This window comes from Aquarana catesbeiana, linkage group LG01, assembly GCF_042186555.1.
Source record: "Aquarana catesbeiana isolate 2022-GZ linkage group LG01, ASM4218655v1, whole genome shotgun sequence".
In the NCBI taxonomy this organism is placed as follows: domain Eukaryota; kingdom Metazoa; phylum Chordata; class Amphibia; order Anura; family Ranidae; genus Aquarana; species Aquarana catesbeiana.
In genome coordinates, this window is record NC_133324.1 from 765,555,651 (window position 1) to 765,579,975 (window position 24,325).

The 24,325-nt window shown below is 41.3% G+C and overlaps 1 protein-coding gene across 1 annotated transcript in view; it reads left to right on the forward strand.

Annotated features, from left to right (window-relative positions):
* Positions 1-636: 636 nt before the first annotated feature.
* Positions 637-24,325, forward strand: part of ANXA10 (annexin A10) — a 109,976-nt gene continuing 86,287 nt past the window's right edge. The window contains exon 1 of the mRNA XM_073606111.1: positions 637-765. Coding sequence (XP_073462212.1) covers positions 748-765 — 18 coding nt within the window. The 5' untranslated portion in view covers positions 637-747. The remainder of the gene's footprint in view (positions 766-24,325) is intronic.

Sequence of the window (24,325 nt, forward strand, 5' to 3'; positions counted from 1 at the left end):
TAACAGAAATCTCTTCTTTGATCCAACTTCTAGAACCAAAGTTGAGAGGAGTAGAGCTTACTGATAAGAGCTTGGGCTTTATTTAAAATTGGGCTGCTATGGGCTAAATACACATTTATTACAATCACATTCTTACAATCATAGAAACTCAAATAACAATGGTAGGTTGTAAATATTAATATTCCCAATTAATATATTTTTTTTTAAATCTGAGAGGTATCTTATTACAAATTAAACTGAATGTTATTTAATTTGTGTACATCAATCTGTGACTGCCTCAAAAAATGAAAAACACATTTTATTTTCCGAAACAGCAAGTTATGTTTTATTTTGTTCTAGAACTATACATTATTATCATATTTACCAATCACTATCACTGTGTGTTACACTGAAAAAAAAATATCTTAATGCATATGGACAATATAATGTGTCACAGTATTAATGATTAACAAGAGTCTTTTTAGGAACTCTGTGAGCTGATTGGTTGTCTCCATATCTGTTACAGGTAAAGCAAAGATTAAGTTTATTTGTATTACAAAATGAATTTGTTACTTGATACATGACTGATGGTTTGGCACACAAACCTGGTACCAAGAAGTGCTTTTCTTTGTTTTAAGCAAACTGAATATGATTAGTGTGTGCCTTTCATTATCAGATTGGGTGGAGTTGAGCATTCTCTACTACTGCTTGGTTTGCAGTCCTCTTTACTAGTTTGCTGCCGTGCTGCGTGAGAAAACCTACTCTACAATGTTCGGAGGACAATATGTAAGTTTATTTTTTTTCTAATATTTTTGAAGCATTACCTAATTATTTTGTGAACCTTAAATAATAGGACAGCCATACATAAAATTCAGTGATCTATCTAACATCCACCCCAATTTTTACAACTGCAGAAGCTGCAAGTTAAAATTATCTTTCAAATGTTTCTCCTTGCACAAATCACACAAAGATCTTACAGCATGTTTGAAAATCTTAATAAATGATAAAGATAATTTGTGATATATAAGCACATATTTACATATTTAAGTGATTCTGTGTGAAATGTGTACACGAAAACTTTAAACAACAGAGATAATCAATATCATGTTTCCTGGGGCATATTTTGCATGCATATTTTTTAAAAAAGGAGTCAGATTTTAAAGCATATGTAAACAGGATGAAAGTAAGTCATTCCTTTTAAAAAATATGCAAATTTTAGGACATTTACAAGAGTCAGTAGATCCATAACTAAATGTATGTCTAGATGGCCTTGGAATTCTCCATTAAAGGGAATTTGTCACAGGGCTGATTAATATAATCACATTCAATTTAATATTTTTATTCTAAATCTGTCAGTGCCTGGATTGAGCAGCACAGGTTGTTCCTAACTGTATACAGTGTCTATGTGGCTTATTGCAAAGGTGTCAGAGGTTAAGAACTGTCCTTACTGAACAACAAAATAACCTTCCACAAATTTTATGAATAACCCTCACAAAATAAAATTCTAGTTTTGGATAGTGTTGTTTCTTTTCTGTTGTAACTGTCTTTTAATTATAATACATGATTTTATTCACAAGGGTCCAGCTAGTAGTTAGTAGTATCAGTTCATAATAGATTTAGATTTTTAAGTTGTAAGGTTTGTCTGGGATGACTGATCCAAGCAATGTGTTTTATATTAGCTATCTCCTGGGTCCATTGTTTCACTTGGGTATAAAATTATTTTATCATTTGGTTTTGAATAGATTAAGAAAGTATTTTAGTGATTTTTTTAGTCATACTATTTTTTGAACAGAGCTATATTTAAAATATTAACCGCTACAGCCCTGGAAGATTTGGCTGCTCAATGACCAGACCATTTTTTGCGATTCGGCACTGCATCACTTTAAGTGACAATAGCGCGGTTGTGCAACACTGTACCCAAACATTATTGATGTCCTTTTTTTCCCCACAAATAGAGCTTTCTTTTGGTGGTATTTTATCGCCTCTGCGGTTTTTATTTTTTGAGCTATAAACAAAAGAACAGTGACAATTTTGAAAACAACACAATATCTTACTTTTTGCTATAATAAATATCTCACATTTTTTATCAAAAAAACACATTTTTTCCTCAGTTTAGGCCGATATGTATTCTACATATTTTTGGTAAAAAAAAATCGCAATAAGCGTATATTGATTGGTTTGCACAAAAGTAATAGTGTCTACTAAATAGGGAATAGATATATGGCGGCGATCTGCGATTTTTATCGGGACTGCGATACATTATGGTGGACACATCAGACACTTTTGACACATTTTTGAAACCATTGACAATTATACAGTGATCAGTGCTATAAAATGCATTAATTACTGTGTAAATGTCACTGGCAGGGAAGAGGTTAACACTAGGGGGCAATCAAGGGGTTAACTGTGTTCCCTATGTGTGTTTCTAAGTGGGAATGGGACTGTCTAGGAGGAGAGAGAGATTGGTGTTCATACATTGTATGAACACACGATTTGTCTCCTCTCCCTCCGGGCACATGCTGTGGGCACGCAAGCGTGCCCCTAGTGGCCAAAAGGCGAGGCGACACAAGGTAATGTCATTTCGCCCAGCCGTGCCATTCTACCACAGTAAAACTGCAGAGGCTGGTCAGCAAGCGATTAAAGGCGGACATTTTCAGGGAGGAAAAGTGAGAGATCGTGTTTCACTGGTCACCAAAATGTGTCACTTAGGGTCAGATGTGTCTGCCGCAATGTCGCAGTCCTGCTTAAAATTGTAGATCACTGCCATTAAAAATTATAATAATAAAAGTCCCTAAATCTATCCTGTAGTTTGTAGACGCTATAAGTTTTGCGCAAACCAATCAATATACGTGTATGGGATTTTTTTTTACCAAAAATATGTAGCAGAATACATATTGGCCTAAATTGATGAAGAAATTTGTTATTTTACATATTTTTATTTTGGATATGTATTATAGCAGAAAGTAAAAAATATAGTTTTTTTTCAAAATTGTCATTTTTTTTTTTTGTTTATAGCGCAAAAATAAAAACCGCAGAGGTGATCAAATACCACCAAAGGAAAGCTCTATTTGTGAGAAAAAAAAGGACATGATAGCACGACCACGCAATTGTCAGTTAAAGCAACACAGTGCCGTATTGCAAAAAATGGCCTGGTTAGGAAGTGGGTAAAATCTTCCAGGGCTGAGGTGGTTAACTATGAGGAGGGGGGTGCCTTAATGCTGCCTGTGAAGGGGTGCATCTATGTAGTTTATAGAAAATTTTAATATTTTGACATTTACATCGCAAAAAAATGTGTTTTAACTTGACAAGAAATAACATTTTTCTGTGTTTCTTTTCTTTTTTTTTAATGTGACACAGACCCTTCTAAAGGTACCCCAAAATTCATAGTAGACATAGGGTCTGCTATGCAAATTGGGGGACCTTTGGAGGATACTGTGTGTGTTTTTTTAGGAAGCTGGCAATGAATTGTCATTTGTCGGCAATTTAAACCGTATCATTTTTTCCATCAACAGGGCAGCCCCCATGTTGAGGGCATGTGGCATGGTATGGTTCAGGAGTGGGGACACATGCTCATCCTCATGTCCCCATCCATTTCTCATGGCCAATCCTGACATTACTCCTCACCAAATTTAATCTCCCCAAGCTGTCATCAGCTATGAAAGGGAAGGGAAGGGGAAAGTGGTGACATCATTGAACCTACCACAACTACATGTTCTCCCAACTTATGACCATGCTACTAAAGGTTTAAGGAACCACATAACCATGCACATCACAACTGTTGTAAGCCACAAGTCAATTTATTAGATCACACCCAAGCCATCAACTATCTTGTCTACAGACCTTATTAAGTGATTAAATTGTCTTAATATGCGGTTCTGCTTTCATTCCCAAAAGTAAAGCTTAATATGTGGTTCTGCTTTCATTCCCAAAAGTAAAGCTACAGACGGTATTTTATTTCCAGTGTTATGTGCACTGGCAACAAGCCTTTCTAACTTCAGGTTAGAGTTCCTCTAAAAAAAATGTTTAATAAAAACACACTGACACAAAAAACATCCCCTCTATGTCTGTAGTGGTAACAATTCAACATTTTGGATTTCCTTTCTGAAAAGTTGCAAGCTCCTGATTCAGTCCAAACAAAGGTTCGCCCACACACTCCTCCCCCCCCCCCCCCCCAAACCAGAAGGGTCTGATATGAATTAAAGGGGAAACCTATATATTAGACCCTCATCTAGGATAAGACTTTTGTAGGGATGAATGGAATTCCTAGCTACTTTGTTTACAAACAGAAGAAAACAGGTAGGAGCTGTCATTTTGCCCACAATTTAAACACACTTTTTTCTTTGTAAATGTCAGCTTTACTGTAGTAGGTTATATACATCATATAACTGAGCCAACTCACTTCTTTGGTGTCTCTTTGTCAGACTTTGGATGGAAATAACATATTTGCACCACAGTGAGCAAGCCTTGTGTGAAGAAGCCCAATTATAGTACGCACAGGCCAAGATTAACAATTTTCTTTTTAGATAGTCTGGAGTCTCTTTCGCAGATTTTGGATAGAAGTAACAGGTAATAGGTAGTCAGCAAATTAGATGTGTAATGTATGCCCCTTGCCTGAAACTGCTCTTTGGATTTTGGTTCACTCTATGCTGCTAAGCAGCAAAAAGGCCTCACATGCAGTATGCTGTATCCCCATACTTGGAAGAAGTGTCAGAATGTGTTTTGTGGTGTAATTCTAAGTATACCCATGCTGGGTGTTAAAAAATATCTTATTACTAGACAACCATGTGTAAAGAAAATACATTTTTCATTTTCTTTCACGTCACAAAAACTTGTGGCAAAAAATAAATGTTTAAAAGACACTCACTGCTTCTTACAAAATACAGTGGAGTGTCTGCTTTCCAAAATGTGGCCATTCTGTTGGTGTTTCTACTGTCCTAACACTACAGGGCCTCCAAAAGTGTAACAGGTAGTGAAGAAATTAGATGTCCCTTGAAAGTCTGAAATTGCTCCTTAGTTTACATTGTTGTGCGAAAAATAAATTTATATTTTCTTTTCTTTCTTTCATTTTCCAAAAACTTGTGGCAAAAATGTGATCTTAAAAAGACTCCCTATGTCACTTAATAAATAAGGTAGAAGTTCTGCTTTCCAAAATGTGGTCATTTTGTGGATGTTTTTACTGTTCTGACATTTCAGGGCCTCCGCAAATGTAATAGGTATTCAAAAATAAGATGCTTAATTTATGCTGCTTAAAAGCCTGACGGTGCTCCTTGGATTTTATGCCCCTATATGCATCAAAACAGCAAAAAAGTCTCACACATGTTATTTCACATATTTATTTGTAAAAAATTTGAAAAACTTTGAAAATGTATAATTTCCTTCCACTTCACATATATGTGCCACTTTGTGTTGGTCTATCACATAAAATCCCAATAAAATAAATTAAATTTTTTTGGCTGTAACATGACAAAATGTGGAACATTTCATGGGGTATGAATACTTTTTCAAGGCACCGTATGATGAAAGAGTATTTATTTGCAAAGTTTTATATCAGAAACTAAGAAAAAATGTTTGTTTTTTTTTTCAAAATGTTCGGTCTTTTTTCTTGTACATAAAAATGTAAAAACCCAGTGGTGATTAAATGCCCCTTAAAGAAAGCTCTATCTGCCGCAAAAAATAAATAAATAAATAAATATATATATATATATATATATATATATATATATATATATATATATATACAGTGGGGATGGAAAGTATTCAGAATCCCTTAAATTTTTCACTCTGTTATATTGCAGCCATTTGCTAAAATCATTTAAGTTCATTTTTTTTCCTCATTAATGTACACACAGCACCCCATATTGACAGAAGAACACAGAATTGTTGAAATTTTTCCAGATTTATTAAAAAAGAAAAACTGAAATATCACATGGTCCTAAGTATTCAGACCCTTTGCTCAGTATTTAGTAGAAGCACCCTTTTGATCTAATACAGCCATGAGTCTTTTTGGGAAAGATGCAACAAGTTTTTCACACCTGGATTTGGGGATCCTCTGCCATTCCTCCTTGCAGAACCTCTCCAGTTCTGTCAGGTTGGATGGTAAACGTTGGTGGATAGCCATTTTTAGGTCTCTCCAGAGATGCTCAATTGGGTTTAAGTCAGGGCTCTGGCTGTGCCATTCAAGAACAGTCACGGAGTTGTTGTGAAGCCACTCCTTCGTTATTTTAGCTGTGTGCTTGGGGTCATTGTCTTGTTGGAAGGTAAACCTTCGGCCCAGTCTGAGGTCCTGAGCACTCTGGAGAAGGTTTTTGTCCAGGATATACCTGTACTTGGCCGCATTCATCTTTCCCTCAAATACAACCAGTCGTCCTGTCCCTGCAGCTGAAAAACACACCCACAGCATGATGCTGCCACCACCATGCTTCACTGTGGGGACTGTATTGGACAGGGGATGAGCAGTGCCTGGTTTTCTCCAGTGTGCTCTTAGGAACCTTAAGTGCAGCAGAATTTTTTTTGTAATCTTGGCCAGATCTGTGCCTTGCCACAATTCTGTCTCTGAGCTCTTCAGGCAGTTCCTTTGACCTTATGATTCTCATTTGCTCTGACGTGCATTGTGAGCTGTGAGGTCTTATATAGACAGGTGTGTGGCTTTCCTAATCAAGTCCAATCAGTATAATCAAACACAGCTGGACTCAAATGAAAGTGTAGAACCATCTCAAGGATGATCAGAAGAAATGGACAGCACCTGAGTTACATATATGAGTGTCACAGCAAAGGGTCTGAATACTTAGGACCATGTGATATTTCAGTCTTTCTTTTTTAATAAATCTGCAAAAATGTCAACAATTCTGTGTTTTTCTGTCAATATGGGGTGCTGTGTGTACATTAATGAGGAAAAAAATGAACTTATATGATTTTAGCAAATGGCTGCAATATAACAAAGAGTGAAAAATTTAAGGGGGTCTGAATACTTTCCGTCCTCACTGTATATATATATATATTTAAAATTAATTTGAGTACAGTGTTGCATGAATGAGTAATTGTCAAAGTATGAGGAAGTATTCTTGATTCCTGAATGTGCAACTTTTTTTTTAGTCTCATGCCGTGTACACATAAGCGGTCATTCCGGCGGACTTTCATCGGATTTTTGACAGACTTCCGACGGACTTTCGAACTAACGGACTTACACACACATGCTCACACCAAAGTCCAACTGTCTAGTACGCGGTGACGTACACCAGGTCCGACGAGACTATAAAAGGGAAGTTCAATAGCTCGTGCGCCACTCATTGGGCCCCTTCTGCTAATCTCGTGTTTATCTCGTGTTAGTAGAAGTTTAGTGAGAGATGATTCGCGCTTGTGAGACTCGTATTTCTCAGAACGTTTAACTGTTGTTCAGTTTGTGCTTGTGAGGTTTGTATCTGCTTTTCAGTGCGTGTAGTCAGTTCGCATTGATTTATCAGTGTATTATTGTCCGCTCATTGCTGATTTTCAGCTCGTTCTTCACAGGCCTTGCTGTTCTTCAGTGTGTTCTGTTAAGTGCGTTCTGACCAACCGACCATTTTGAAGCCATGTTACGTGTATGTACTCGCCGTAGAGCTTGTGCATTGTATGTGCTTGGTGCTGTAGTTCATTCTTCAGCCCAAGCCCAGTCCATGAACAGGGCGAGGAGGAGTTCATGGACAAAGAATTGGTTGCTCCAGCGTGACCAATTCTCTCACATGCCTTTGCTCTGTGAGATCCATGAGAATAACCCTGAGGATTTCAGGAATTTTCTCCGGATGACGGACCCCGTTTTTGACCGTTGGTTGGCTTTGCTGACCCCTTATATCAGCAGGCAGGATACCTGCATGAGGCAAGCCATCACTGCGGAGCAGAGGCTAGTCGCCACGTCGGTACTTGGCAATGGGGAGAAGCCTGCTGGACCTTACGTTCTCGACAGGCATCTCCCCCCAGGCTCTGGGGATCATTATCCCAGAAACCTGTTCTGCCATCATCCAGGTCCTGCAGAAGGACTATATTAAGGTAAGAATTTTATCCTTTAACATCACATTTTATTGTATTTAATGTTTGCTAATGTAATGTATTTTTTTACTCAAGCACTAATTACCATGATTGCAATATAGTGTGAATGTCCCCTTTGTCCTCATGCATGCTGTAATTTTTTAATGCTCTTTTTTGTACTGCATGCATATTTGCATTCACTAACCTCCCCAGCATGCTATGCTGGGCCCATATCCACCTAATCTAGTCACTTAACAATGTATTTTGTCAGCTCCATTGTAGTGCTTTACCCTAAAATGTCTCCAAATGGTCTGTGTGTCCTTAAATTGCTTTAGAATCCCCTCCCCCCTAAAATGTCTCCAAATGGTCTGTGTGTCCTTAAATTGATTTAGAATCCCCCCCCCCCAAAATGTGTCCAAATGGTCTGTGTGTCCTTAAATTGCTTTAGAACCCCCCCCAAAAATGTCTCCAAACGGTCTGGGTGTCCTTAAATTGATTTAGAATCCCCCCCCCAAATGTCTCCAAATGGTCTGTGTGTCCTTAAATTGCTTTAAAATCCCCTCCCCCTAAAATGTCTCCAAATGGTCTGTGTGTCCTTAAATTGATTTAGAATCCCTCCCCAAAATGTCTCTAAATGGTCTGTGTGTCCTTAAATTGATTTAGAATCCCCTCCCTCCCCCCTAAAATTTATCAATGGGCCATCAGAGGGGGTGATGAATCTGTGGGCCTTAATATTTTAGTCTTTATTTAAATAATACTTACAATTAATGTTATACTGATGCTGGGCAAAAATGTTTTTGTGTAATGTGCTTGCAATGTTATGTGCAAAAGTACTTATATTTTTTTTCTTGTTTGACTCCCCAGTTTCCTTCAACGCCACAGGAATGGCAGACTGTGGCATCACATTTTGTCACCCGTTGGGACTTTCCCAACTGTGGAGGGGCTATAGATGGGAAACACGTCCACATCGTGCCACCACCCCATTAGGGGACAATACTATTTTAATCATAAGGGGTTTCATAGTATTGTCTTAATGGCGGTGGTTTCGGCACAATATGAATTTCTGTATGTGGACGTGGGGAAGAATGGCCGGATGGAGGAGTCTTTGCCCAGACGGAGTCCTACCAACGTCTCCAGAGTGGTGGTCTGGGATTGCCACCTGATGCAGATAACGTGGAAGGACTCCCATTTGTCTTCATTGCAGATGAAGCCTTCGGTCTGGGCGAGCACATAATGAGGCCATTCCCCCAAAGGACCCTCACCCCGGAGAGGAGGGTTTTTAACTACCGGCTGGCCAGAGTGAGAAGAGTTGTGGAGAATGCTTTTGGGATAATGGTCACCCGCTTCCGCCTGTTTCAGACAGCTATCCACATGGCGAACTAAAACACCTTGTCCTAGCATGCTGCATCCTGCACAATTATTTACACAATTATTTTTTTACGGGTAGGGGGGGCGTTGCAATGCCAGACAATCTATAATTTGTTTTAATAAAAAATAATGATTAGAAAAAATCTAGAAATCTATTTATTGCTTGCCTTTGTTTTTGGCTGTCTCCTAGGTTATCCTAGTGCACTTGTAGTGCCAAGTGTATTTTCCTTTAGTAAATAAGCCCCATTGCCACTGTAAACACCAACTAACTTACAAAACCGGTATTGAGCATTGAAAGAAGAAGTCACACATACTGTTGAAGAATTTTTAATCTGTGCACATTCACATGTGCGTTTCTTAAAATTTTTGTTTTTAAAATATATATTTTTTTATAAAAACAATATAATTATTTTGTTTTTAAAAATTATTTTGTAGTTTGTTTTTTAACAAACAGGCATACAATTCTTCAAAGTCAAAGCCCAGAATGGGGTCAGCAAAAAAGGAAATGAAGAACATGATCAATGTTTTTTTTTGTGAAAAAGGGATTAGATTCTCCCCAAAACATTGATCATGTTCCTAATTTCCTGCTGCATATTGTCCAGCCGATTACGCATTAGGTCCAGGCTAGTGCGCATGGCATCATTATCCCCATTCCAGGCGATGATCTGTCCAATTAATCTTTGTGCACTGTCTGTGCTAAATGGTTCCCCTTCCACATCACCTTAAATTGATAAAAAAAGATGTATTTAGAAATATGCAGACATACATAGATTACCATAAGCTGGGGTGTCAGACACTCACCTGGTGGGGTGCACATGTCGCCCACTTCCTCCACCTCTTCCTCCACATCCTCGGGGGGCGCTGGTACTTGGACATGCTTCCACCGCTTCTTCCCCTTCCACAACCAGATCACCTAAATTAGATGAAAAAAAGATGTATTTACAAATATGCAGGCATACATAGATTACCATAAGCTGGGGTGTCAGACACGCACCTGGTGGGGTGCCCAAGTCGCCCACTACCTCCATCTCCTCGGTGGGGCTTGGGCTGATTTCCCGAGGTGAGGTCAGGGATCCCTGGGATCAGGTTGTCTGAGTCTTTTCTCCCCTATGAGAATAAAACAAAAGGTATACTTATAATACAGATATTTGAGTCCAGGAATAGGAATATGAAACAGTGTATTGAAGTGGTGTACTCTGTTTGGGCAGAGCTCCAAGTTGAAGACATGATTAAAATCCTCTTGGAAACAAGCTGGAATACTTACCTTTTTTTGGCCACGTTTCACAGATAGAGACACCCCAACAAGTATCCACTGGAGCACCTGTGTGGGTTACCCAAAAAAAGTATCCTGGTGTTCCACACTAGTGCTCCTAAGTCCAGATATGAAAACAGCTGCTGAGTGTCCTCTCCTTACATTCCACTGAATGAAGTTTGCTATTCATTCTAGTTTCAAAGACATCTAGACAACAATGTCCTAAACTTCTCTTAATAAGACAAATTACCAAGACCAAAATGTATTTTAAACCCTGTATCAACTAAATACATCGTATATATTTTTCAATCGATGTTTACTATGAACAATGTTTCCTACGAACGTTTAAAGATTTCAAATTGTATAGTACAGAAAAGCACATGGAGCAGCATGCAAAGTAATAATCAGAATAGGAACACACAAGTACTTACTTTTTTTCAGCACCTTCTGGATCCATCTGTACTGATCCGGCTCCATAAGTTTTAGGTCGGACCATCGTTTCCTCAGCTGATCTTTAGAGCGCCGTACCCCAAAATGATTATGTAGGGTCTTCACCACTTTCAACATTATTTTTGCCTTTCTTAAATTAGGCTGGGTGTACGGTCCAGACAAACAACAGGAGACGAGCTCGGCGCTCGTAGTTACTACACACTGCAGCATTGTTTTAAATGTAAGTTGATTGGACTTGTTTTATTAAATAAATATACCTTTTATATGGGATCACGCTATGTGCGTCTCTTTCCCCCTCACACTGTACATCACTACTCTACCTGACGAACACTGAGGAGAGAGGCACGGGGACATATTCCAGTTTCCAGGCACGGGGACAGATTCCAGATTGGTGATACCCCTGGAGGCATACGAGCTCGGCGCTCGTGGATTGATGCCCACACTCACTTCATGAAAGTGAGTGCAACCTCCCCCTGTGTGTGTCTTGCCCCCCCTCCACTGTGGTCGTCGCAGAGTTATTTTACATGCTGTATACTTTTTATTTTTTATATTTCGCTTGGCACGTTCATCATTGTCACTACCTTATACACGGAACGTCTACACCTGTGGGTCATTTGCAACAGCTGTAAGGTAAGCGGCTTGCAAACACGGAGGTGTCCTCACTGAAGATCCCCCTTCCCTTCACGATTGGAATTGTTTTGCGTCTCTCATCACGAGTTTTTGTTTTTTGGACTGGATGATAGAACTAATATTCATGTTTGTCCTAGGGATTTATCACTTGTAGTTCACCAGGATTTGGCACGTTTTTGCTAATGGGGCACTAGCCCACATATATATATATATTTTTTTTTTTGCATTGTGTCATTATTCATCCTATTTGTGTTAGTATATGCATTTTTGCTTTGCTATATTCAAGCAGTCACTGTTTCACAATTACCTTTATATATTAGGCTTTGTCTGCCCGCAACATTATAGTCATGTTGATCAGCTACGTTGCACTGCACTGCATCCCCACCATGTTCTTTTAGCATGTAGGATCCATTCATGCATTGGCCCGTTTCTGCTTTTTTAGTTCACTTTGCCACTGTAGTCATCTTTGTAGCTTCCCCCCCCTTCATCACAGCACAACTACCATCTTCCCCCACTTTTGTCTTATTTGTCCTGCCTTGGATCAGTACTTAGGTGTCCTTTTAGCGTAGCCCCCCCCCCCCCCCCGACAGCGCAGGAGTTTCCACTTTCACAGGGTGTACGGTCCATGCTTCCCATCGTAATCTTTTTTTAGCAAAATAGCTACCATCTCCACCATCTCTTCAAAGGCCATATTGGAGGCCTTAAATCTCCTCTTCCCAGATCGGGACGTTCCGAGCTCCGGGCTTTCCTCGTTACTTGAAGCATTAGTACACACCTGCTGTGTCTCCGCCATTGTTGCTTCTACTGTGCACCGTAGAGAGAAGGGGGTGGAGAATATTCGTTAAAAAAGAATGTCATGGGCGGGGCGACGCAGGTGGAGTTTCACGCAGTGTGTATAAAGCTAACACGCATGTGCCGTATGTACGTTCTGTGTGTAGAGAAGGGGGTGGAGAATATTCATTCAAAATGAACATCAGGGGCTGGCGACGCAGGCAGAGTTTCACGCATGCGCAGTGTGTATAAAGCTATCACGCATGTGCCGTACGTACGTTCGGTGCGCGGAGGAGAGCAGAACTGAAGTTGCGAGCGTCAAAGACGAAGATAAATTTTATTAACTTTGTAGCGCCCTATACTGCTTAAAGATTGAGGCCTATGTTGGGAAAAGATTATGAGAGTTTAGCCTAACATTAGTGTTTATTGTCTTTTACAGAAAAAATGAATAATAAATTTAAGGACCCTGAATTTCTCACACAATTTATTGAGAATTACAGGGAGATGAGGTATCTGTGGGAGGTCAAACACCCTCAATATTACATTAAAACAGTAAGGAAGTCAACGCTGGAGAGACTTCTGGCATTTGTGCAGACTTTCATCCCAGAAGCAACCATGGAGATTGTGGATAGGAAAATTTGGATCTTGTGGAATATGTACAGGGGGGAGCATAACAAGATCCAGACTTCCCTGAGATCAAGAGCATCAGCAGATGATGTATATAGACCCAGGCTGTGGTACTAAGATAAACTACGTTTTCTTGATGACCAGACTGAAGCCAGGGAATCTCTTTCGACCCTTCCCTCCACCCTTCCCTCCACCCCAGCAGAGGCTGATGAGGACCAACCTGGGACTTCCATCCTGGAAGAACCGGATGTGACCATCTGGAGCCAGGTATATTATTTTTAGACATATTTAGTGTCCTAATATTAATGATGTTAACTAGATGTTCTATTACATATAAAAGAGTATCATTCTGACACCAGCATTTTTTCTAGCCAGTGACAAAAATTTTTGGCCACTAATGTCAATTGATATGTAGACAACATTTTTTGGATAAAATCCACATTGAATTTGCAAGTCATGACCTGAAAATTGTGTGTGATTGATGAACCAAAAACTAAAACTATGTCCCTTTTTTATACACAGGATGAGCTCAGCCAGGAGGAAGGTGTGGAAAGTGGCAGGCAGGAGGAGGCCTGGCCCAGTGACAGAAAGGAGGTGGGCAGGAGTGGTGTCAGCCAGGAGGAGGCAGGGGTTAGTGTCAGCCAGGAGGTGGCCGGGCCCAGTAGGAGCAGCACACAATCACAGGTGCCTCCCCTCCACCTACATACAAAAAGGCCTAGGAAGGGGACGGTGACAGAGGAGGCATCACTGCGCCTCATGAGTGTTGTAATATGTTGGCCAATTTATGTATAATATTGTATTGGAGTGCCATGCTGACCAGAAATTCAGTTGAATTGTCCAACTGAATTTTAACATAGCAAGGGGACAGCTGAAGACCCTTTGATGTGTTAATCTTATGCAAGTCTATTTGAACATTTCAAAAGGGTGTTCAGGTGGTATCTGTTAATCTAATTACACATATCTAAGGACTTGTTGATGTTGATATGCGGGAGTGCAAATTGGGGCGGTTTATGACTACAGCTGTTCATGGCTGGGAGTTGTCTGTCTGAAAGACTAGAGTATATAAAAGACCTGAATGGAGACGGCCAATCAAATTGCTCAGCCATTCAATATTTAGTGAATATAACATGGTGTTCAGTCTATAGTTTTAGTGAGGCTTGTCTGTGTATGCACACAGACCTAGGAACATGGGGTTCTGAATTATATCTACTCTGTCGGATTTTTCTGTCATCTGTGGACTTTGGACTTTGTTCTGTGTTGGAAGTCAATAAAGTGCATCTCTCTGGAAGAATTGGGTTGCTGCGGAAGAGTACTTACTAATTAATTATCATACCCACGATACCACTATCCACCCAATACATATACCCGATAACTACAATGAGAGAAGCTACAAATTTTCTCAAGAGCCCCCCCCAAACTTGTAGAGGCCTATGGCTGTTATTTAGTCAGAGGGTTGCTCGAAATGGAGAAGGGCCAATGCCTCCTCAGTGAAAATCTTTTTCAGATGTCATTCACAAGGGACTGAAGGGCGAGCTAATGTCAACACCCAAATAAATGAGCAAGCCCCTCCTCCTCCTCCTCCTGCCACAAGTCAACCACCAGAGCCAAAGCCTCCAAGGAAGGCTGCAGGGCAGCGTGGAGGGAAGGCTGCAGGGAAGGCTGCAGGGCAGCGTGGAGGGAAGGCTGCAACGAAGAGAAGAAAGTGATGGCCTGGGTTCAGTCTGGTCTGACAGAAGACACAGGCTGGTGTAGTACCACAGCCTGGGGACATATATGTCATCTGCTGCTGCTCTTGATCTCTGGGATTCATGGACCAGATTGTGCAACCTATATTATATGGACTCCTCAAGATCACATTTTTTTTTTTCCACAGACTTGATGTGTGCCAAAAGGCTTCACAAATTCCTAAAGTTTCTCCAGTGTTGACTTCATCTTTATTTTGTTTTGTTAACCAGAATAAATGGATATTTTATTTTCTGAAAAAACGTGCCTATGTTTTTATTATTAAAATACATTTTTAAAAGACAATGTCAAATTAACAAGGGACAACAACCTCCTTGAGGTTCAAAACAAATAAAATTATCTAATGTTCTTGTGGTAACTTTACACCAAAAAAAAATAAAAAATTAAATTAAAAAAAGGTTCTTGTGGTAATGGAGATCACTAGAAAATATTTTTGTAACAATCCTAAAAAATGATCTTGATGAAATAAAAAATAATAAAAGATGACTACAAAAAACAAATGTGTACACATTATAGTATGGAGATCGGGCTTTTAAATAATACAATATCATTCATGAGATCAAGAGAAATAATGCAGAAATCAGTTTGTGAGCAGCAAAACAACTTCCTTCTTCTAGCATTATAAAGAAGACAATTAAGGCGCTGCATTCAACGATCACAGAATTTGCAGCGTGAGGAATGTGCTAGCTACAATACGAACACTAGTTTTACCAGATCGAGCGCTTCCGTCTCGTATTTGCTTCTGAGCATGCGTCGTTTTTTGTCCGTTGGACTAGCATACAGACGAGCGGATTTTTCGATAGGAACTGGGTCCAATGGAGTTACAACTTAAAGAAGCATGTTCCAAATCTAAAGTCCATCAGACTTTCAACAGAAAAAGTCCGCAAAAGGTCCGATGAAGCCCACACACGGTCAGATTGCCTGCCGGATTCGGTCCGCTCAAGTGTACGCAGCATCAGATAGAGTGGAAAGGGATTAGTATACCTGTCAGTTTATATTGCTACCCATGCCTGCCCCATTAGGGAGAGTCACCCTCTCTATTTGTCCTGTGTACCTTTATTTTCGAAAAAAAAGGAAATCCCAAATCTTGGGTTGGCATCAGAATAGTGGGGAAATATTCCACTGGGGACACTAGTTCTGGTGACCCTGTTGACGCATGGGGATTACCTCAATTTGTAGGAATTTCCTTTCACTTCCCGTTTTGGCTATGGGACAGGAAGTGAACGGAAATCTCCCCAACGGGACACAGATGGCAAAAAAAGGGTTTTAACCCTCCCTTACTCAATCAAAAAAAAAAGTTTTGCCTTTAGTTGCACTTTAAAAGCTTAAAAAGACAAAAAATACAGTGTAATACAGTGTAAGCCTAGTTTCATGCACACAAGTTGTATGATCGCTTACACAAAAGTTGTGTCAGAACACACCAGAGGTTACAGGAAATATTTTAAATGTTTTAAAAGCTTTGGATTTCTATTCAGGTTTTTTTCATGCCACTCATTCTTTTTCATTAAGTGACTAATAGTCACATTGTAGTACAAGTGAGATAAGTTCATTACTTACATAAGGGATTGGTCACTAACCAGAAGTTGACTTTGTGATAAGCTATGTCCTATTTCAAATGAAAGTACAGTATGTGTAACTATATGGAATCAAGATTTTTTCAAGATATTTTAGCTTTGAGAAATGTTAATATAGACAGCTGCTTCTGAAGGAAGCTGCAGGCAAACTTTTAGAGATTTTTTTTAGCTGACTTTGTGAGCTTCTATAATACTTACAGTATTACAATACATCTAAACCCTAACACAGTGGTGTCCAACTTAAAAGGACCCAAAGGCCACATTTGTATTCATCAGTCGAGTGGAGGGTCACAACCAAACCAATCAATTTTACAATTTTCAATTAAAATATCAGGCAAGGTCATAGTTATTATAATGAAACCAAGAAAAGGCATGCAAAAAACAGAAAACTCCCTTTTTAAACACTTAAAGTGGAAGTCCACGCAAAAACTAAAATCCCTGCATCTATAGCCACCAACATTCTAACACTAACCTCTCTAGCCCTGTAAAGAAAAACTCAGTATACATTCCTTTTCAGCAGGTGATCCGACCCGATCTTTAGCGGCAGAAGCTCTGCTGAGTACATGTCCGACAACGGCTGTGAAATGAATGGGAACTGACGTCACCCATAGAGTTACTATGGGGCTTCTGTTGACGAATGTGTCCTCTACACCCGCCCACACAGCGAAGCCGAGGCTCACAGCGAAGCATGGGATCAGAGCTTCCGCCGCTGGAGATTGGGTCAGATCACCTGCAGAAAAGGTATGTATACAGATTTTTTCTTTATAGGGCTGGATAGGTTAGTTTTAGAATGTTGGTGGCTTTAGATACAGGGATTTTAGTTTTTGCATGGACTTCTACTTTAAAGAACAGATTGAGCTGTAGTTTGGTGGGATTTAATCACCACTGGGTTGTTGTTTTTTTGCCAAAAAACTTTGCAAATAAATAATCTTTCTTCATAAATGTAAGGCAAAATGTATTCTGCTGTATTTCTTTGGTGAAAAAAACAAAACAAATATCTGTATATTATTTAGGCTGTGTGAACGGTATAGAGTCTACAAACCATGCTATATATAGAGTTTGAAAATTGATCAGTCCTGATGTTCTAACTGCCTATCTCATTTCTTGAGGCCCTAAAATGCCAGAACAGTACAAATATCCCTCAAATTACCCATTTTTCAAAAGGAGACAGTCCATGGTATTAAGTAAGAGGCATGGTGAGTGCTAGGACAGTGGAAACACCCACAAAATGACCACAATATGGAAAGCAAACACCCCAATGTACTTTCTAACAGGCATAGTGAGTTCTAAGTAGGTTTATATATTATTCTGAAGTACTAATTGCAACAATCAAACATGCAATCAGAACATCAAAGAAGTAGAACTACTTCAGCTGCCAATGCGCAATATACTTGTTATAGTATTGTGAACTTTGCAAATGCATTTTTTAACAAAAGGTTGTCAATTATTAAGGTATTTATATCCCACAACACAGACATACTTCGAATTACACTCCCAAAACTCATTCTGTTACTCAAGTGTGGGCATACCACATATGTAGAACCTTTACAATGTTTGAATTATTTATGTACCAATATTGCAGCTTGTGTACCACAAAAATCAACCAACACTGTATAGAAAACAGTGTACGGTAATCGTCGCCTCTGTACAAGTGGTCAAGGAATACAGTTTAGTGTAGCTTCACCTACAGCAGTGCCTGCTCCTAAAAGCCAAGCAGGCCTAATCTACTGCTAGGTAGCTGCCCCATAGCACAATTCAATGTTCACCCGCCTGGAAATACAGGAAGCTGAATAAAGGGTGAACAAAAGAGCACCTGTGCTACTAGTAATGCAGTTGTCACAAAGGATAGGTGGGACTGGTGTCTTGTAGGAACCTAGTCGGTGGGACGTGCAGATGGATCAGTACTGTTGGCAGGCAGAGATGTGGCTAGCAAACAGGCAAAGGATAGGTCCAGGTAACAAACAGAGACATGGTCGATAGGCAAGCACAGAATCAGTCCAGGCGACAGGCAGAAATGTGGTTGATAAACAGGACAGGGTCAGTTCAAGCAGCAGGCAGAGACATGTACAGTATTCAGGCAAAAGGTCAGTCTGGGTGGCAGGCAGAAACATAGTTGATTAACAGGCTAGGGTCAGTTCAGGCAGCAGAAAGAGTCATTGTTAGTAGCTTGCAAAAGATCACTCCAGGCTGCAGGTAGAAACATTGTCAATTAATGGGCCAGGATCAGTTCAGGTAGTCAGTATGCAAGCAAAGGATCAGTCCAGGTGGCAGGCATAAAGTGGTCAATAAACAGACTAGGGTCAGTTTAGGCGGCAGGCAGAGATGTGGTCAGTATGCATGCAAAAGAAAAATCCAGGCGGTAGGCAGAAACATAGTCGATTAATAGGCCAGGGTCAGTTCAGGCAGCAGGCAGAGATGTTGTAAATAGGTAGGGCTTCATCATTTGATCAATGAAATCTACTTGTCCCATGTATAGATTATATTCATGAATAATAAAAGGTTTTTGCCCGAGATTTGACCTTCCCTGAATTCCTACTCAGGTGCCTTGGCGGGTGAAAGAAAGGACATAGACATCTTGCTTATCCGTTCAATTTATTGTCAAAAGTTCCTTATTATGCAAAGTTGCGCATCCCCCCTTTTCAGCTTTGTGGTGACCAATCTACAGTTTGCTGCAGAAAAAGGCACACTGATATAGAAAATGTCCACATAGAGAAGGTATCCCTGATGAAATAAGGATGGCATTATTTTTCCACTGTTGCCGATATAAGTTGAACCTCCAGGGGGCTCCAGATGGCTTTCTCTACCTTCGTAAATGCAGTCATATGTGTACCCTGTGGTCCTCTCACAAAGTTTATAAGACTTCACCCCATATCTGGCACATTTACTAGGGAGATAGTGTGTGATGCTCACTCTGCTTGTAAAATGTATTAGGGACTCATCAATGCATATATTTTTTTGTTGGGAATATAAATTTCAGAACATTTTTTGAAAAAATAAGTGATAAGTTGCCTAAGTTCGTAAAACGTATCTTATGTGTGGTGACTTCAGGGAGGGCATGGGAAATTGTGATTAAAATGTGCGAATCTCATAATCATTTTATAGCATATTCTGGTTCCAACTGAGGAATACAGTGGCATATGTTGAATGGGGAGTGCAAACTAATAGGAATGCAGTTCATTTTTTTGGGATTCTCATGTTTAGGGTAAGAAAGATTTTAAGTTTGTCCACTGTGATAGACCTCCACTCAAATGGTATGGCATGAAAGGAGTTAGGACTACTGAATGTACTGTTGGCCATATAGATTACATTGGTCCACATTTAAATTGATTAATTATTGATTGAATCTTTAATTCTTCAGTGAAAAGAAAATACAAAGAAACATAATGGGTGTAAAATGTTCTACCTGAATGCCTGGTTGGGATGTAAATGCGTAAATGATATGCACTGCTGAAGTAGAGGGTAGCCACAAAGGATTTGAAAGCATCTCTCGGTTACTAGAATTAGCCCTATTTTTTTGTGGCTGATGATGTAACACCCCACCCTTTTGCTTTGCTTGCCATTTCACCATGATATGCTGCACTACCAGTGCTTGCCACTTTACCAGGATTAACTGCACTACTGATGCTTGTCACTTTACTAGGATGTACTGTACTGATGCTTGCTTGATGCCATTCAGTGGGAGATCCAGCATACTTGACTTTTAGCAGGAATCTTTTCATCCTCTGAATCAGAGGTGGTCATTCCACAGGCAGTTTTCCACAGGTTCATATTTTGAAATGGAATCAGACACCGAGACTTCCTCCCTTTTTTTCTCATCATTCTTGTTCAGAATTTTAGGCATACATTTAAAGCTTTTTCCTTTAGTAAAGTGGCAGTGTCTAAACCATTCATTAGAGATCAGGGCAGCGAAGGAATGATCCTTAAAGCACGGGGTAAAGCAGGAATTCCCAACTATTGTAGGAGGTGTAACAGGTGTAACGTGTCCCCAAACATGTATTGGCTTTGGCTGTCCATTTAAAAGATTGGTGTAGAATTGTAAGGAGCTGTGTGGACAACAAAATGTTCATGGCTTGTGATTTCCTAATATTAATTTTGAAATTGGTGAAGGTATCATATATTCTTGAAAGTTCCTACTGTACATTAGATTCAGTATGGCTGTTTTCGGGGATGTAGAAAAAAAGAACAAATGTTTCACATAGGTGACTAGTTTATCTTGTCCCTGACTGGAGGAAAATCCTTTCATATTGGGATTGTTGCATATATGTAGTAACAGGGGTTCGAGTGTAAAAATGAAAATCAAGAGGGATAACATAAAGACCTGTCAGGTTCTGTTTTGCAGGGAAAATAAGTCTAATAGGGCTTCATTTGCTCAGACTATCACAGCTATATGAGAAAAGATGGCTTTGACCAGTGGCGGCTGGTGAAGTTTTAGGATGGGGGGCGCCAGACACCGCCCTTCATTTTTGACCCCTCACACTTGGTGAAAATGGGCTTGGTTTCAGCAAAATAGTGGGCGTGGCTCTAAGGTGCTGTGGTTAGCATCTGAGATGAACGAGGGATGGAGGGAGAGGGAGAGAGGGATGGAAGGACAGTGGGCCCAGATCCTACACAACAATAGAAATATGTGTATTCTAGAAAGTTTAATAATCAGCAGATAAAGATACTCCAAACACCTGGTGTTAGCACTTCAATCATCCCGGCACCATGGTTGTTATGGTATCAGGATGATTGAAGCACATTATTTCTATTATTACATTGTAATATAAAATTAAATCATTCAACTCAGCATAATGCAGAATCAGTGGGAGCCCTGAGCGTGTCACTAGCCACGTCGCCTATAACCAGATGCCATCAGGCGTCCCCAGCAGAGTCCGTCCTTACATCAGGTGCCCCCAGCGGAGTCCCTCCTTACATGTAACCTGTGTCACATCAAATGCAGCCTGTGTCACATCAAATGCAGCCTGTGTCACATCAAATGCAGCCTTTGTCACATAAAATGCAGCCTCTGTCCCCCCAAATGCAGCCTCTGTCCTCCCAAATGCAGCCTCTGTTTCCCCAAATGCAGCCTCTGTCCCCCCCAAATGCAGCCTCTGTTCCCCCAAATGCAGCCTCTGTCCCCCCAATGCAGCCTCTGTTCCCCCAAATGCAGCCTCTGTCCCCCCCAAATGCAGCCTCTGTCCCCCCTTCTATTATTACATTGTAATATAAAATTAAATCATTCAACTCACCATAATGCAGAATCAGTGGGAGCCCTGAGCGTGTCACTAGCCATGTCGCCTACAACCAGATGCCATCAGGCATCCCCAGCAGAGTCCAATCCTACATCAGGTGCCCCCAGCGGAGTCCCTCCTTTCATGCAACCTGTGTCACATCAAATCAGCCTGTGTTACATCAAATGCAGCCTTTGTCACATAAAATGCAGCCTCTGTCCCCCCAAATGCAGCCTCTGTCCTCCCAAATGCAGCCTCTGTCCTACCAAATGCCATCTCTGTCCCCCCAAATGCAGCCTCTGTCCCCCAAATGCAGCCTCTGTCCAAATGCAGCCTCTGTTCCCCCAAATGCAGCCTCTGTCCCCCCCAATGCAGTCTCTGTCCCCCCAAATGCAGCCTCTGTCCCTCCCCAAATGCAGCCTCAGTTTCCCCAAATGCAGCCTCTGTCCCCCCCCCAAATGCAGCCTCTGCCCCCCCGAAATGCAGCCTCTGTTCCCCCAAATGCAGCCTCTGTCCCCCCCAAATGCAGCTTCTGTTCCAACAAATGCAGCCTCTGCCCCCCCAAATGCAGCCTCTGTCCCCCCCTAATGCAGCCTCTGCCCCCCCCCCCCAATGCAGCCTCTGTTCCCCCAAATGCAGCATGCCTGTGTCCCATTAAATTCAGCATGCCTGTGTCCCATTAAATGCAGCCTCTGTCACTTCAAACCCCCCTGTCCCGTTCTCCGCACAGCGGTACTTACCTTGCTGTTGTCCTCTCCTGCAGTGTCTCCTTCCACTGGCAGCGGCGATTGAGTGGCATACTTCCTGTTTCCTCTCTAGGGCGCAATGGGAGAAAGAAACAGGAAGTGACATCTAACTCAGGTCAGATGTCAATCAAATCTGAAGCGCCGAGTATCTTCCGCCCGGCGCCTGTAGTATATATTACTATGGCCGGGCGGAAGCTACTCGGCACTTCAGAAAACACCACAAGGCGGGCTAAGCGCCCACAAATGCAGCGCCACATCTGCAATCTCGTGATTGCATAGAAGTGGCGCTTCCCATAAGTGCACTGTGTCTGGCGTCGCACTGTGTCTGGCGTCCTAACACAGTGCACTTAAGGACCCTTTTTTCATTTTTTTTTAAAGGGCTGGTATTAAAAAAATTTTTTTATTTTTTTTTTTACATTTTTTTGTGGCTGCCTGGAGGGAGGGCGGAGCCCTTTCACCCCCTATGGATGGGCCGCCACTGGCTTTGACCCTGCGATGCATGTTCGGGACCAGACCAGTATATTTAAGAGTACAATTCATGAACCCTTCAGCTCACCCCTTGAAATGCTTTTTCAGTATCACTGAATAACAGTGGAAGGAGTATTTTCCAAGAGATGTTGCCTTGGATGGTATTGTATTCCCCTTGAATCACACTTCCAGACTGTCATGGGGAAGGATATGGTGTAGAAATTATGTTAAAGAAGTCACATAAGTGGGCTGCGATTGAAACGAATCATTAGGATGCCATAGCAGTATGCATTGCATTATATATTACGGTAGGGGTCAGCAACCTGTAGATCAAGATCTACCAGTAGATCACAGACAGGTGACTGGTAGATCATGGTTTGGCTTGCTGACCCGCCATTCCAGAGCATCAGAGTGCAATGCAGAGGGACTGCTTGTAAAGTTGGAGCTGTAATAGGGAGCAGGAGCCACATAAGTCGATCCCTCCTCTGTAGTGCTGGCTCCTGTCCCATGCCGAGTGATAACAACTGTACTCCACCCTTTTATCCTGGCAAGTGAGGAGCAGGAAAGAGGAGATCTTCAGGTCAGTGTGAAGCAATACACTGGGCATAATAGTATAGGTCTGCTTTCACACTGATGTGCTCCGTTTTACCCACACCGCGGGTGCAGTGCAGTGTACCTGCAGCTTTCCTTCGGGTTTGCTGTGCTTAGCCATGAACTTCTAATATATCCTGCACGATTGTAACACGGTAGCAATTGGAGGTTTAAATCAGGCGTGAGGAGGTGACACTGTTCTCGGTCATCTTCGACTTCTTCCATGTTGTTCAGGTAGATCTCCACCTCTTTAACCCCCCTGGCGGTATTCCCGAGTCTGGCTCGGGGTGAGATTTTAGTACCAAAAGCGGTAACCCCGAGCCAGACTCGGGATCGCATCGCTGGATCCTGGAAGACGCGACTCACCTTGTCTCCGGGATCCCGCGATGTTCTCCCGCTGTGTTCGGCGGCCGGATCTTCCGCCCGATCCACTGTGTGCCCTGGCTTCCGTTCCCTGCGAGCGTAGCGACGCAGGGGGTGGAACCGGCGGCAAATTCAAAATGTATAAAGCACAAACAAACTGACACATTGTAATCCTATTGGATTACATTACAAAATATAATACATATTAAAAAATTAACCTCAGATTGCCCCCCAGTGCTTTGTCCAGTGCCCCTGCCTGCAGTTTTACTGTACTTTGTGTCTGGAAACTGCAAAGCGACCATGGCATCCAAAAAGCGCGCTTCAACATCAAAAGCGACATATGACCTGCTGGAAAACAGCGACAGCGAGACAGAATCGCTTGCAGATGTGAGTGATAGCGAATCATGGGGAAGTTCGTCATCAGGCACGGAAAGCGATTTCAGCGATGATCCTGCGACTTTGCCCAGCGATGTGCGGACTTGGTGCTCGATTGATTGCGGTACAGAGCACGCAGCGCCCCCAAGATTCCCGTTTACCGGAGCGCCTGGTATA